The following is a 15,072-nucleotide window of genomic DNA, read 5'->3' on the forward strand; positions in this document are numbered from 1 at the left end:
TATTATCGGGAATTGCTTATGATAAAATATTGGAAAAAAGTTCTCTAAAGAGATGATTTAACACATTGTTTAAAGGTGTGAATTCTAGAGAAACGCTGCTTGAATTTATACCTTCTTTATGTGACTGCTTACTCAGCAACCTTGGGCAAGCTACTCAACCTTTGTGTGTGTCAGTCTCCTCATCAGGAAAACGAGGATTACAACAATAATACCTATGGCAGAATATTCTTAACAAAGTTCAGTTCAGTTGACCCTTAAAACAGGTTTGAACTGCATGCATTCACTTATATGCAAATTTTTTTCAATAGTAAATACTACAGTACTACATGATCCAGGTTGGTTGAGTCTGTGGATGCAGAACTGCAGATATGGAGGAACTGTATATTCGAGGGCAGACCATATATGTGGAGTTTCAACTGTGCAGAGGGTTGGTACCTCTAACTTAGTTAAATGAGTATCTCTGGATGGTGAGATTATGGGTTAGTTTTATATTTTATTTTATAGTCATCTGCAAATTCCTATCAATACGCATTAATTTTACAATTATGAGATAGGCCATGGGCATGCCTATAGTAATCACAAAGTTGGTTACTAACATATGGTAGATATTCTTAAAATAAAAGGAAGAATCTGTTGGTTGGTTTACAGAATTCACTGCTTGGTAGGAAAGGGTCTTGAATTTTATTAAGTTCCTTTTCTGACATCAGTTGAAATTAACATATTTTTAGCATTGATTTACTTATTAATGGACTTTCTAATAATAATCTTTGTTACCTTTCTGGGATAAACCCTAAGTATGGTGAATACTTTTAAAAACCTACTTCTAAATTTGGTTTAGCAATTATTCTATAAAGGATTTTTCAATCTATATTAAAATTGATAAGGGATATTAATTTTTGTGCTCTGTCAGGTTTGGGGTCAGGATTATGCCAGCTTAAAAAGTGAATAGGATGGCTTTACACCTTTTTCTGTCTTCACAATGGAACAATTTATTTAGCATGGGAATATGTTTCTTGAAAGCATAGAAGAATACACAGGTAGAACCACTTTTTTTTCTTTCTTTTTTTTTTTTTTTTTTACTTTTTGGAAGCAAAAGGAAGCTTATATCTGGAAGTTATGCCTTAATGAATTTTCAATATCTTTTACAACTACCAGTTTATCCAAATCATCTTGAATCTATTTTGGTAATTAACACTTCTCAGAAAAGTATTCATATATTCAGCTTTGAAACTTTCTCAGCATTGAGTTTTACACAGTATTTCCAACTTAAAAGTTTTCTTACTTGTGATGAAAATGTTTAAAATTCTATATATGTAACTCTTAGACTCATGGCACCTAGTCAGTTCTACATATTAGTGTTGTTTCTGGTTATTATTTCTATATCCATGGCTAAATCACTCTTTATTCCTAATTTTACTTCTATGTATTTTCCCTATTTTGTTACATTTGTCAAAGATCTATGTTTTTATTGCTAGTAACAATCATTTGTCCAGATTTTCTTTCTCCAGTATTGTTGCTGATTATTGCTTCTAACCCTAGTGTTTTCCTTCCTGGAAATGCCTGTAATTTTAGGGCTGGATTCCTTTCTCTGCCCTTGACCTCTCTCTTTTTTTTTTCCTTTTGTTTTTCATCTCTTTCTTCTGAATACTGAGAAACCATCTCATGTTTATTCTCTGTATCACTGGACTGACTTGAATTTTACTGTGTTAATTCTAGTCTCCGTTTTCCTTGCAAGTCACCCATCTCTACCATTTAGCTGTTTTTTTCATGTTAGTCTGTTCTCACCACATGATTTTTCAGTCTCAAATGCTACTAAGATGCCAATGTGTTTGCTAAAGTCTTTTGTTGTTTTGTAGAAAATCATTTTCAGATATATTACCTTCTTCTTAATCCATTTTTATTAATATGTAAAATATTTTTCAAAAGCTTTTTTTCCCAAACCTGATGTTGGTGAATATCCGGGATGTCTGGCTTGCTCTTTTGTCCTGATCTCTATCCATTTGGGTGTTTGTCAACTCTCCTCCATCTGTTTGTTGCTGGAGAACAAATTGATGTCCTTTCTCCTAATTTAGAAATCAGTGTCTAATAGGCGTTTAGTAGCTTGAGCTGGATCTTCCATCCACAACTGTTGCTAATTCTCTATGTGTCTTCAGTGATGGGGTATATGGATTTTTAGAATTCTTAGAATGCAGTGCTAATAAGGTGTTTCCAAACAGAAACTAGTTTACTGGGACTATCCATGTTAAATTACAATAAGCTACCAAACCTCTATCATGTTCCTAGTTTGTGGTCATTTGCAGCCCCCAAATTTTTACTGATTGAACTTGGACAGTTCTTTTGGAAAGCTGTACAGGCACAGCCATGATGACTGCCCAGTGTACTGCATGTAACTGACCTGGATTTTGAGGCAAAGAGTAGGTAGTATGGTCAAATGAAGCATCTCATATCAAGTGCAGGAGAAATGGTTAGAGTGGTTGAGACCATGAACCTCAGAGTCAGTCTGCCTGGCTTCAAATCCCAACTCTGTGCACCTGTTTCCTTATCTGTAACATGGGGGTAAAAATAGTACCCACACCTCATTACTGCTGTTATGAGGTTACACAAATTATTGCACGTCCAGTGCAGAACAGTGCCTGGCACAGAAATAATGCCAAGTAAATGTTTGCTCTTAACACTCTTTATGTCTTGAGTTCATGAATCTTAATTTCACTCCACACATCTTACAGCTAGTTAAATTTCTTCCTTGATTTGGTCTTGGTTTTAGTATTGTAAATTTTTATCTTTGCCTTGTACCTTCACAGTTCAGTGTAAAGCTGGGAGAGTCAGAGGGTATTTACAATATAAGTCTGTATTCTTTCATTCACTTTCTCCTCAAGGATTGGAGGGGCGATGGATTCTATGGGAGACAAAGAAACATGAACTAACTAATCATTCCTAGAAATGAACAGTTTTCTGTGCTGTGGCATGAGTGCACCTTAAAGAGGAATGAAAAATATGGATTGATACTGGGGGAAGGGTGAAAGTCAGGAATGTCACTCTTAGACGTTGCTATATCTGAGCTGCAAACACACTGAAAAAGGTGAGATACTAATAGACGTCTGTGTTCCAGGGGGAATTCAAGACCCTTTGATTAAGAGTACTTTGTACATTGAAATGAACACATCTTAATTCAGAGGAAACAAAAGCTGAGTGAAGACAAATTGAGAAGCAACACTGACTGTGGAATGGTTAACCTGTAAATCCTAGCACCAGACCACCTGGGCTCATGTCCTGCATTGTTCCTTACTAGCAGTATGTCCTGGCAACAGTCAGGAATCCCCTTTTTCTCCTCAATTACCTCGTCTGTACAATGGTTATAACTTCTTTGTAAACTATTGGGAAGAGTGAATGAATTATCCACATAAAGTACTCATAGTACAGTTTGTATACAGGTCCCACTAATGTTTTATATGTTTATGTAGAACCTTCAATCTCCAAATATAAGAAACTGGACACTTTTTAAAATGAAGAATATGAGTCAAAGAAACGTGCTTAGTTTTAATAATAGTCTTGAGGTAGAGATTATAAAGATAGTAAGTAAAATGAGATACAAATAAAGTTATTCAAATGTACAATTATTATTCAGATAAAATTCTTATTTTAATTTCACCTAACAATGATTTGAAAGAAATCCTAGTAGCATATTTTCAGTATACTATATATGAGTATGATACTATTAATTACCTTATTTAAATACATGATACTTCAAAAGATAGAAATGACTTTTTGACCCTCTAAAATGTATTGCATTCATTTTTCACACTTTATGAACGTCATTACCATGAATACAGGTCTGCTTCAATTTAGAAGGACAGTGTTAAAATAAAAAAAGTTTGCCCTTGTAAGAATTCATTTATTTGCATTAGAAAAACTTTTAAGATAGGAAAAATTATTCTGCACTAAAGGGCAAAATTAGATAGAACAGGAACACATATTTTAACATTTTCTCCAGGGAATAAAAAGGTAGAACACAAATTCAGTTGGCTGGTTTGTAAGGTCAAAAAAGAGAATTGGGTGAGATACTTGGTACCCTCAAGTAAGTATGAGCCAGTTCGTGTCAACCATAATTATCAGTTATATAAGATAAAGTGAGAAAAGGGAGGCCTCTTGTCTCCTTAATTTCCTGAGAAAATTCAACAGATTGAATTAGAATAAAAGCAGAAATCATGACATCATTGATAAACACAGGAACAGCTTTCCATCCTAAACTTTATTAAAGAAGCTGTTTAATAGTCTATTTTGGCCACCTATTAAGAGGAAATTAGAAAAGAAAACACAGTAATTATGATAAGAAAGTAAAGGCAAATGTGGTGGTCCATGTGAGAGTACCAAGACCGTTGCTTACACTGTAAAGGGTCCCACAGGAAGACTAAAAAACAAACACCACTTTCATTTAATCTGTAGGTTTGCTTGTGCCAGATTACATAGTTATAAAACTAGTAAAAACTAAGCTAGGCTGAACATTTTATAATCAAGCTTTAGCCTCATTATTCTTCCTGTCTTGAAGAAATGAGGTATAGAGATGGATGCAATGACTACTCTAGATTCTTTTTATACATATCTGCTACATTTTGGAAAAAGTTGAGCCCAGTACTTCACTGAGACTGCTACAGGCAATTAAAGATATGATTGCTTCCCTGTTGTTGGTTAATCTTGGTTACCTCTATATTTATAATGTATTCAAGTTGGAGACCAATTAATTCCATTTTCACAGGGACAAAATTTAAAGCATCTTCCAAATGCTCACTCAGGGGCCTCTTCCAAGGCTGGGTAAAAATCCACAAGCCTGCTCCCATTGGGGCAAGAATAAATTTTATAGTTAAGGGAAAGCACCACGGTGAATCCATTTGCATGACAAGATACACTTTAAATTATGTATAATATTGCTGGTGGTATATGAATATTTGATTCTAGTCCAGAAACACTAATCTTAATGGTGGGTTTGGAAAACCTGGAGCATTTATTAATAACAATACATGTTTTTGTATAGTAGACAAAGTATAAATGCTGAACTAAGTAAAAGTAAACAGAGATTCCCTTTCTCCAAGTTAAAATTAAGTAGTTAAAACTATTACCTCTTCCATATATCATGTGTACATAGATAAAAATGCTAAAATATTTAATTTGCCTCAAATCATTCAGTTTAGATTTGCAGAATGGCTGGGAAGATAGTTTTGCAACTTGTCATAATAAAGCAGGAAAGGGGTCAGGAGCAGTGATAACCTCACAATCAGATCTGTACATCCTCCAGCACCTCAGATGCTAAGTAAGGAAGAGAAAGAACATGAAGAAGAGCAGCACCTCCCGGTACTTGTGTGGCTGCTATAGACAGCTGAGAATACAGAAGGGGCCATAAAACAGAAGACCTACAAGGCTGTCCTATATCTGTGCATATTTCTAGTTGGGACACCTGCTTTCACCTCCACAGAGTTTTCTCTGCATTGGAACAATGACAGTTGTTTACAAAATTGCCCTGTCCCTGATACTTTAAAGAAGGAAAGTAAAAACCAATATGAGAAGTATTCATAGAATATTGATGGTACACACTGATACTGTGATTCAACTTCCTCCTTACTCACTCTTGGTTACCATTTTCACTCTCTTCCCATACTAAGACAAAAGAATCAGAAAACACAGAGAATATGAAGAAAAGAATGAAGAATATGATACATTCTTGCTAGTCAGTATAGATTTTATTTTCAGCAAATAATCACCTTTTATAAACGTGGATTGTGAGTTACTCCATAATGTGATTTGTTGTGTGTATACATAAGCATCTAAGATGATGGAGGGGCCAACACCCTGGGTATTGGCATAATCACCTTTGACTCATCCTTCTCCTTTAACCCCCGCATTTAAAGAGTCAACATCAATTTTATTTCTTAAATGTCTCTAATCTATGCCCTCCTCTCTATTTTACCTCTCATCACACCGATTATCTTTCATCTGGATCATGACATTAGTTGGGATCCTAGCTAGGTGTCTCACCTCCAGCCTCTTCACAACACTACCTCCAGAGTGACACATCTGAACATGAGAAAGTCCTCCTCACTGCTAAAAATGTAAGCTGAAACTTGTAAGGTCTGGCCTCAAACTATACTTCTTGCCTCATGTTCCCCAATGCCTGGTAATTAAGCCTATATTCTAACTACATGCAGGAACTGCTGGTCTCTGGATATTCAAGGCACCTCATATGCCATGTCTTAGATCTAAAGATGGAAAGCACTTAGTCCTTCTAGCTTCACTGCAAACATTACTTCCTCTGGATGTCTTTTGTGACCCACAGAGTCAGAACAATTTTCTCAACCTGGCTCCCATAGCACTTGTTTAATACAATATTTTCAAATTTGTCAAATTGTATAATATTTAACTGCATGCACATCCCCTTTCCCCTCTCTCTGTTTAGGTGGGTAGTTAAGAGTACAGAGATAGTATGTTATTTTTATACCTCTTAGCATCAAGTCTTATACACGATAGGCACTACATAGATTTGCTGATTGTTTAATTGAACAACATTGTGAAATGTGCATATTCAGAATCACATGGAGACTTTAGGTTGGTTTGGTATAGCAGACATGGGCCTTGTATTGTGAGTAGATACTGGATAGTGTGAGGGAAAAAAAACCCTAAGAAATCTTTGTTGTTTTCACAATTTGCATGTATGACATTTCCAAGTACAGATTTTGGCAGCTTCAAGTTTCTCTGTCCAGGGAAATCAGATTTAAAAAGTCAAAGTTTATTACAGAATTTAATGGTTGGCTTAAACAACCTTAATAAAGCCTTGGGCAACAAAGCTTCATTCCCCAATGGAGAAAAGTACACTGCATACTAGATGAGTGATGATTTTATCTGACTCGTTCAACTGTATGTAGGAGAATTCCACAAAACAAACAGGGCATTATTTTTCCATTTTCTGCACTTTTGTAGTGGAAATAAAAATAGACTGGGAAAAAGGGACTTGGGTTCTAGATCTTACTATGGCTTCTAATTAAACCATTTAGGGTCTTGTTGTAGGAAGAGTATGAGATTTGGAATTAAAGAGACCTAGGTTGGAATCCTGGCTCCATCTCTTACTAGTTGCAGGACTTGAGGCCAACTGCAGAAACTACTTAAGTCTCAGCATCCTCTTTGATAGTGCTGGAAGAATAATGTCCACCATGGGTTGTGTATTGAAAAGTGCTCAGAACAGCAGCTGGTGTATTTTAGGAGCTCAGGAAATATTGGATTCCTTCACTTCTTTGGGTCTCAATTTTTTTACCTGTGTAAAATGTAGGATTTTTAGCTACTTAGTTACTTAATGATCTCAAGGCTGTTTCTAGCTCTAAAGTCCTGTCTTCCTTTTATCCTTAGAGGTATACAAATGGTACTGGGAATCTTTGAAAACGTTTTAAAAGCTTTTGCATTCTGATGAATGTTCCTTTTTCTTTGAATCTCTTTAGGTTGAATTTTTTCTTTTTCTAGCCTCTTGACAGTTTTACCTCTTGCCTTCCAAGTTGGATACCTTTTATTTCTTTTTCTTATCTGATTGCTGTGGCTGGGACTTCCAATACTATGTTGAGTAAAAGTGGCAAGAGTGGGCATCCTTGTCTTGTTACTGATCTCAGTGGAAATGCTCAGCTTTTCCCTGCTGAGTATGATGTTAGCTGTAGGCTTATCATACATGACCTTTATTATGTTGAGATATGTTCCATTGATATCCACATTGTGGAGAGTTTTTATCATAAATGGATGTTGAATTTTGTCAAAACCCTTTTTCTACAGCTGAGTTGATCATATGATTTTTATTCTTCAGTTTGTTAAGGTTTATTGCATTAAGTGATTTGTGTATATTGAACCTTCCTTGCATCCTTGGTATAAATCCCACTTGATCATAGTGTATATACGATCCTTTTAATGTATCACTGAATTTGTTCTGCTAATATTTTATTGAGTATTTTTGCATCTATGTTCATCAGCGATACTGGCCTATAATTTTCTTTTTTGTGATATCTTCCTTTGGATACTGGCTTCATAGAATGAGTTAAGAAGCATTTCTTCCTCTGCAATGTTTTGGAATAGTTTGAGAAGGATAGGTGTTAACTCTTCTCTAAATGTTTGGTAGAATTCACCTGTGAAGCCATCGGATCCTGGACTTTTGTTTGTTAGGAGTTTTTTCATTCCTGATTCCATTTTATTACTGGTAATTCATATGTTCATATTTTCTATTTCTTCCTGTTTCAGTTTTGGGGGTTTGTACATTTCTAGGAATTTGTCCATTTCTTCTAGGTTGTCTGTTTTATTGGAGTATGGTTGTTCGTAGTATTCTCTTATGATCTTTCATATTTAGGTGGTGTCAGTTGTAATTTCTCCTTTTTCATTTCTGATTTTATTGACGGGCACTCTCTTTTTTTCTTAATGAGTCTGGCTAAAGGTTTATCAATTTTGTTGATCTTTTTAAAGAACCAGTTTCCTTGATCTTTTCTATTTCTTTTTAGTTTCCATTTCATTTATTTCTGCTCTGTTCTTTATGATTTCTTTCCTTCCACTAACTTTGGTTTTGTTTGTTCTTTTTCTAGTTCTTTTAGGTATAAAGTTAGGTTGTTTGAGATTTTTCTTGTTTTCTGAGGTAGATTTTTATTGCTATAAACTTCCCTCTTAGAACTACTTTTGCTACGTGTCCTAGATTTTGGATCATTGAGTTTTCATTTTCATTTGTCTCCAGGTATATTTTGATTTCTTCTTTGATTTCTTCAGTGATCCATTGGTTATTTAGTAGCATAATGTTTAGCCTCCACATGGTTGTGTTTTTTTCAGTTTTTCCCTTGTGGTTTATTTCTACTCTTATAGTGTTGTGGTCAGGAAAGATGCTAAATATGATTTCAATTTTCTTAAATTTACTGAGACTTATTTTATGACCTAGCATATGACCTATCCTGGAGAATGCTCCACGTGCACTTGAAAAGAATGTATATTCTGCTGCTTTCGGATGGAATTTTCTATACATATCTATTAAGTCCATTTAAGGCCAGTGTTTCCTTATTGATTTTCTTTCTAAATGATCTCTCCATTGATGTAAATGGGGTCTTCAAGTCCCCTACTATTACTGTGTTACTGTCAACTTCTCCATTTATGTTTGTTAATATTTGCTTTATGTATTTAGGTGCTGCTATGTTGGGTGCTTGTATATTTACAATTCTTATATCTTCTTGGGTTGATCCCTTGATCATTATGTAATGTCCTTCTTTGTCTATTTCTACGGAATACCTTTTTCCTCACTTTCAGTCTGTGTGTTTTTAAATCTGAAGTGAGTCTCTTGTAGATAGTATATATGTGGGTCTTCTTTTTATATCCATTAAGCCACTCTCTTTGATTGGAGCATTAGTCCATTTACACTTAAAGTAATTATTGATAGGTATGTACTTATTACCATTTTGTTAATTGCTTTGGGGTTGTCTTGTAGTTCTTTTTTTGTTCCTTTCCTCTTGTTTTGCTCTCTTCCCTTGTGATTTGACTATCTTTAGTATTATGTTTAGATTCCTTTCTCTTTTTTTGTGTGTGTATCTATTAGAGATTTTTGGTTTGTGGTTACCATGATAATATATAGCAATATATATACACATACATAATTTTAAGTTGCTGATTTCTTACTTTCCAAGCACTTTTTTGTTCTATCTTTTAAAATTTTTATTGTAGTTGATTTAAAATGTGTTAGTTTCTGCTGTACAGCAAAGTGAATCAGTTTTACATATATCCACTATTTTTTAGATTCTTGTATAGGTCATGACAGAGTATTGAGAAAAGTTCCCTGTGCTATACAGTAGGTTCTTATTAGTTACCTCCAATGCATTTTAACATCCCTGCATTTTTACTCCTCTTCCCCCATGATAACTGTTTTTGACATCATTATTTTGAGTCTTTTTTTTGGGTGTGTGTTAGCCTTAACTGCTTATTGTGGGAAAAATGATTTTACTACTTTTTTCTTTTAACCTTCCTATTAGCTTTGTTCATGGTTGATTTACTACTACTTTTACTGTTTATTTGCCTTTACCAATGAGATTTTTCCTTTTGTAATTTTCAAGTCTCTTGTTATGGCCTTTTCTTTTTCACTTAGAGAAATCCCTTTAACATTTCTTGTCAAGCTGGTTTGGTGGTGCTGAACTCTTAGCTTTTGCTTGTCTGTAAAACTTTTGATCTCTCCAACAAACCTGAATAAGAGCCTTGCTGGGTAGAGTATTCTTGGTTGTAGAGTTTCTGGCCTGCAGTTTCTGCTGAAAGGTCAGCTGATAGCCTTATGGGAGTTCTCTTGTATGTAAGTTGTTGCTTTTCCCTTGCGGCTTTTAATATTCCCTCTTTATCTTTAATTTTTGCCATTTTAATTACAATGTGTCTTGGTTTGGCCCCTTTGGGTTGGTCCTGTCTGGGACTCTCTGTTATTCCTGGACCTGGATATTTGTTTCCTTTCCCAAGTCAGGGAAATTTTCAGCTATTATGTCTTCAAATACATTCTCTGCCCCTTTCTCTCTCACTTCTCCTCTGGGGACCCCATAATGCAAATGTTAGTACAATTGGTGTTGTCCTAGAGGTCTCTTAACCTGTCCTCATTTCTTTTCATTCTTTTTTCTGTTCAGTGATTTCCATTACTCTATCTTTAGGCTCACTGACCCATTCCTCTGTATCATTTAATCTACTGTTGATCCCTTCTAGTGTATTTTTGATTTTAGTTATTGTATTCTTCATCTGTTTGGTTCTTCTTTATGTTTTCTAACTCTGTTAAAAACATCTAACTTCTCACTCTGTTCATCCATTCTTCTCTTGAGTTCTTTGATCATCTTTACAATCATTGCCTTGAAATCTTTATTTAGTAGATTGCCTGTCTCCATTTCACTTAGTCTTTCTTCTGAGCTTTTATCCTGTTCCTTCATTTGGAACATGTTACTCTGTCCTCTTGTTTTGCCTAATTTGCTGTTTGTATTTATATGTATCTGGTAGGTTGGTTATATTTCCTGACCTGGGAAAAGTGGCCGTTTGTAGGAGACATCCTGTGCTTCCTAGCAGCACATGCCTCTCTGGTCACCAGAGCTATAAGGTCTAGGGGTACCCCTATGTGGGCTGTATGGGTCCTTCTGTTGTGGCAGACTGACTACTGTGGGAGGTCTGGTAGTTGTGGCTGGCCCCTGGTCTGGTTGATTGCTAGGCCCTGCCTTGTTCAGAGGCTGCCAGTCACTGGTTGGCAGGACTGGGTCATGAGACAGCTGTCTGTGGAACCCTGGGGGTGGGGTCCCTGGGCTAGTGGTGACTCACTGGTGGGCAGAGTCAGGTTTGGGGGTGAGTGGTTACAGGGCAGGGGTTCCCAGATCTACTGTTGGCCTGTTTGTAGGTAGGGCTGGTTCCTGACACATCTGGCTGAAGGTTTCAGGGTGTCTCAAAGATCGTGCTGGTCTGCTGGTGAGTGTTACTGGATCCCAGGGTGGTTAGCTGTGAGGAGTCCATGGTAACTCAGAGCTGGTGCTGGCCTGCCCGAGGGCAGGGCCAGGGACTGGGGTGGGGGTTCCCAGTGCTGGCTCACTGGTTGGTGGAGCTGTGAACCAGCGTCTCTGGTTGCAGGGCCCTGGGGGTCCTGAAGCTGGTGTCATCCCCCTGGTAGGTGGGGCTGGATCCTGAGGACACTTACTGAAGGGCCCAAGGTGTCTCAGAGCTGGAGTTGTGGTCAGAGCCAGAGCCGTGGGGGTCCCTGGTATAGTGCCAGCTTGCTGGTATGTTGGTTGGATCTTGACAAGGCAGGCTGTGGTGGTCCTAGTGATGGCGACCAGCCATGGTGAGCAGGGTTGGGATCCAGGGAATCCCAGGGCTATTATTGCCTGCCCACTGGTGGGTGCAGTTGGCACTTGGGGCTAGTGACAGCCCACTAGCAGGCAGAGCTGGATCCTGGGGTCTCTGGCTGCAGGGCCCAGGGGTCCCAGAGGTCCCAGAGCTGGTTTGGACTGCTTGTGTGGGGGTCTGAGGACCAGGGTGTTCCAGGGCTAGTGCTGGCTCACTGGGCAGAGTCTGTTCTTGGGATCTCTGGCTGCAAGGCCCTGAGGGTTCTTGAGCTGGTCTGCTAGTGAGTGGGCTGGGTCCTGCCATGGCTGGCTGTAGTGGTCCTGGGGCTGGTGGGCACTGTCAGATCCCAGGTGTTCCTAGGGTTGGTACCTGCCCAGTGGTGTGTGAGGCTGGTCCCAGGGCTAGTGCATGCACACTGGTGCATTTGGCTGGGTCCTGGGTCCTCTGGTGGAGGACCTGTGTCGCAGTGCAGCTGTGAGTTCAGGCATTTTTGAGGCAGCCTACCTACTGGTCTGTGTCCCCACCTAGCTCGTTGTTTGGCCTGAGACATCCCAGTTCTGATGCCTACAGGCTGCCTGGTGGGGTTGAGTCCTGAAGCTAATAAGCTAGAGGGAGGATTACAAAATGGCACTTGCCAGCACCAGTGAACATGTAGTAGAACGAGCTCCTAATAATGGCTGCTGCCAGTGTTTGTGTCCCCAGGGTGAGCTTCAGTTGCCTCCTCCTCTCCGGGAGACTCTGTAAGATCAGCAGGTGGGTCTGACACAGGCTTTTCTCAAATTACTGCTTCTGCCCACGTCCTGGAGCATGTGAGCTTTTGTATACAACCTTTAAGAGTGGAGTCTCTATTTCCCACAGCCCTCTAGGTCTCCCAAAAGTAAGCCCCACTGTCCTTCAAAGCCAATTGTTCTAGGGGCTCATCTTCTGGTGCAGGACCCCCAGGATGGGGAGCCAATGTGGGGCTCAGACCCATTGCTCCTGGGGGGGAACCTCTGCAATTGTAATTAACCTCCTGTTTGTGGGTTGCCCAGTCTGAGGTATGGGTCTTCACTATACTGCACGTACCCATCTCATTGTGGTTCCTTCTTTATATCTTTATTTGTAGAAGTTCTTTTCTGCTAGATTCTGTCTTTCTCATCAATAGTTGTACCATTTTTTTAGATTCCACATATAAGTGATATCATATGATATTTGTCTTTCTCTGTCTGACTTACTTCATTAAGTATGTATGACAATCTCTAGGTCCATCCATGTTGCTGTAAATGGCATTGTTTTGTTCTTTATGGCTGAGTAATATTCCATTGTATACATGTACCACGTCTTCTTTATTCATTCATCTATCTGTTGATGGACACTTAGGTTGCTTCCATGTCTTGGCTATTATAAATAGTGCTGCAATGAACATTGGGGTGCATGTATCTTTTCTTTTTTTTTTTTTTTTTTTTTTAATTTCATTTCTGACTGTCTCTGCTGAGCTGGCCTGGGAGTTGCACAGGGAATTCCAGTGCTTACATGACTCCAGTTATCAGGCAGGTCCTTTTGTGGTGACCTGAAATCTTTCTCTTTGAAACACCTATGTCATGGCTGTAGCTTGAGCTTTCAAAGCAGTACACCGTATGTGTATTCCCTTTTCCCAGTAACAGCCCTTCAGGTATTCAGGAAGACTGAACGTGTCTCCTTTTACTGTTTTCCTCACTTATAAAGGTTTGTGGGACACGGGGGATGGTGTGCTGGTATTTCATGAACAGAGAGACTGAGAATTTCATGTTAGACTACACTAATCCTTTTATCTGCCTTTTTGTTAACAGATATTGATGAATGTGCTCAGGCCTAACATCTCTGCTCCCAGGGACGCTGTGAAAACACTGAGGGAAGTTTCTTGTGTATTTGCCCAGTGGGGTTCATGGCCAGTGAGGAGGGTACTATGCATGTATCTTTTCTAACTATGGTTTTCTCCGGGTATATGCCCAGGAGTGGGATTGCAGGATCATATATGGTAGCTCTAATTTTAGTTTTTTAAGGAACCTCCATACTGTTCTCCATAGTGGCTGTACCAATTTACATTCCCACCAACAGTGTAGGAGGGTTCCTTTTTCTTCCACACCCTCTGTAGCATTTATGATTTGCAGACTTTTTGATGATAGCCATTCAGACTGGTGTGAGGTGGTACCTCATTACAGTTTTGATTTGCATTTCCCTAATAATTAGTGACGATGAGCATATTTTCATGTGCCTTTTGGCCATTTGTATGTCTTTGGAGAAATGTCTATTTAGATCTTCTGCCCATTTTTTTGATTGGGTTGTTTGGTTTTTTTTTTTTGATATTGAGCTGTATGAGCTGTTTGTATATTTTGGAAATTAATCCCTTGTCAGTTGTATTATTTGCAAATATTTTCTCCCATTCCATAGGTTGTCTTTTCATTTATGGTTTCTTTTGCTGTGTAAAAACTTTTAAGTTTGATTAGGTCCCATTTGTTTATTTTTGCTTTTATTTCCATTACCCTAGGAGATGGATCCAAAAAGATTTTTGTGTAATTTATATCAAAGAGTGTTCTGCCTATGTTTTCCCCTAGGAGTTTTATAATATTTGGTCTTACATTTAGATTTTTAATCCATCTTGAGTTTATTTTTGTGTATGGTGTTAGGGAGTGTTCTAATTTCATTCTTTTATATGTAGCTATCCAATTTTCCCAGTGCCACTTATGGAAGAGGCTGTCTTTTCTCCATTGTATATTCTTGCTTCCTTTGTCGCAGATTAATTGACCATAGGTGTGTGGCTTTATTTCTGGGCATTCTACCGTGTCTGTTGATCTATATTTCTTTTTTTGTGCCAGTGCCATACTGTTTTAATGACTACAGCTTTGTAGTATTAAGTCAGGGAGTCTGATTCCTCCAGCTCCATTTTTCTTTCTCAAGATTGCTTTGGCTATTCATAGTCTTTTGTGTTTCCATACAAATTTAAATTTTTTTTGTTCTAGTTCTGTGAAAAATGCCACTGGTAATCTGACAGGAATTGCACTGACTCTGTAGATTGCCTTGGGTAGTACAGTCTTTTTGACAATATGGATTCTTCCAATTCAAGAACACGGTATATCTTTCCATCTGTTTGTGTCATCTTCAATTTCTTTCATCAGTGTCTTATAGTTTTTGGAGTACAGGTCTTTTGCCTCCTAGGTAGGTTTATTCCTAGGTATTTTATTCTTTTTCATGTGATTGTAAATGGGATTGTTTCCT

General features: G+C 38.0%; 1 protein-coding gene across 1 annotated transcript in view; it reads right to left on the bottom strand.

Moving 5' to 3' along the window:
* Positions 1–437: 437 nt before the first annotated feature.
* Positions 438–15,072, bottom strand: part of LOC309628081 (NACHT and WD repeat domain-containing protein 2-like) — a 128,354-nt gene continuing 113,719 nt past the window's right edge. Inside the window, exon 4 of the mRNA XM_082390812.1 lies at positions 438–2,896. Coding sequence (XP_082246938.1) covers positions 2,861–2,896 — 36 coding nt within the window. The 3' untranslated portion in view covers positions 438–2,860. The remainder of the gene's footprint in view (positions 2,897–15,072) is intronic.

This window comes from Balaenoptera borealis (assembly GCF_965194805.1).
Source record: "Balaenoptera borealis genome assembly, chromosome: 4".
Classification (NCBI taxonomy): Eukaryota; Metazoa; Chordata; class Mammalia; order Artiodactyla; family Balaenopteridae; genus Balaenoptera; species Balaenoptera borealis.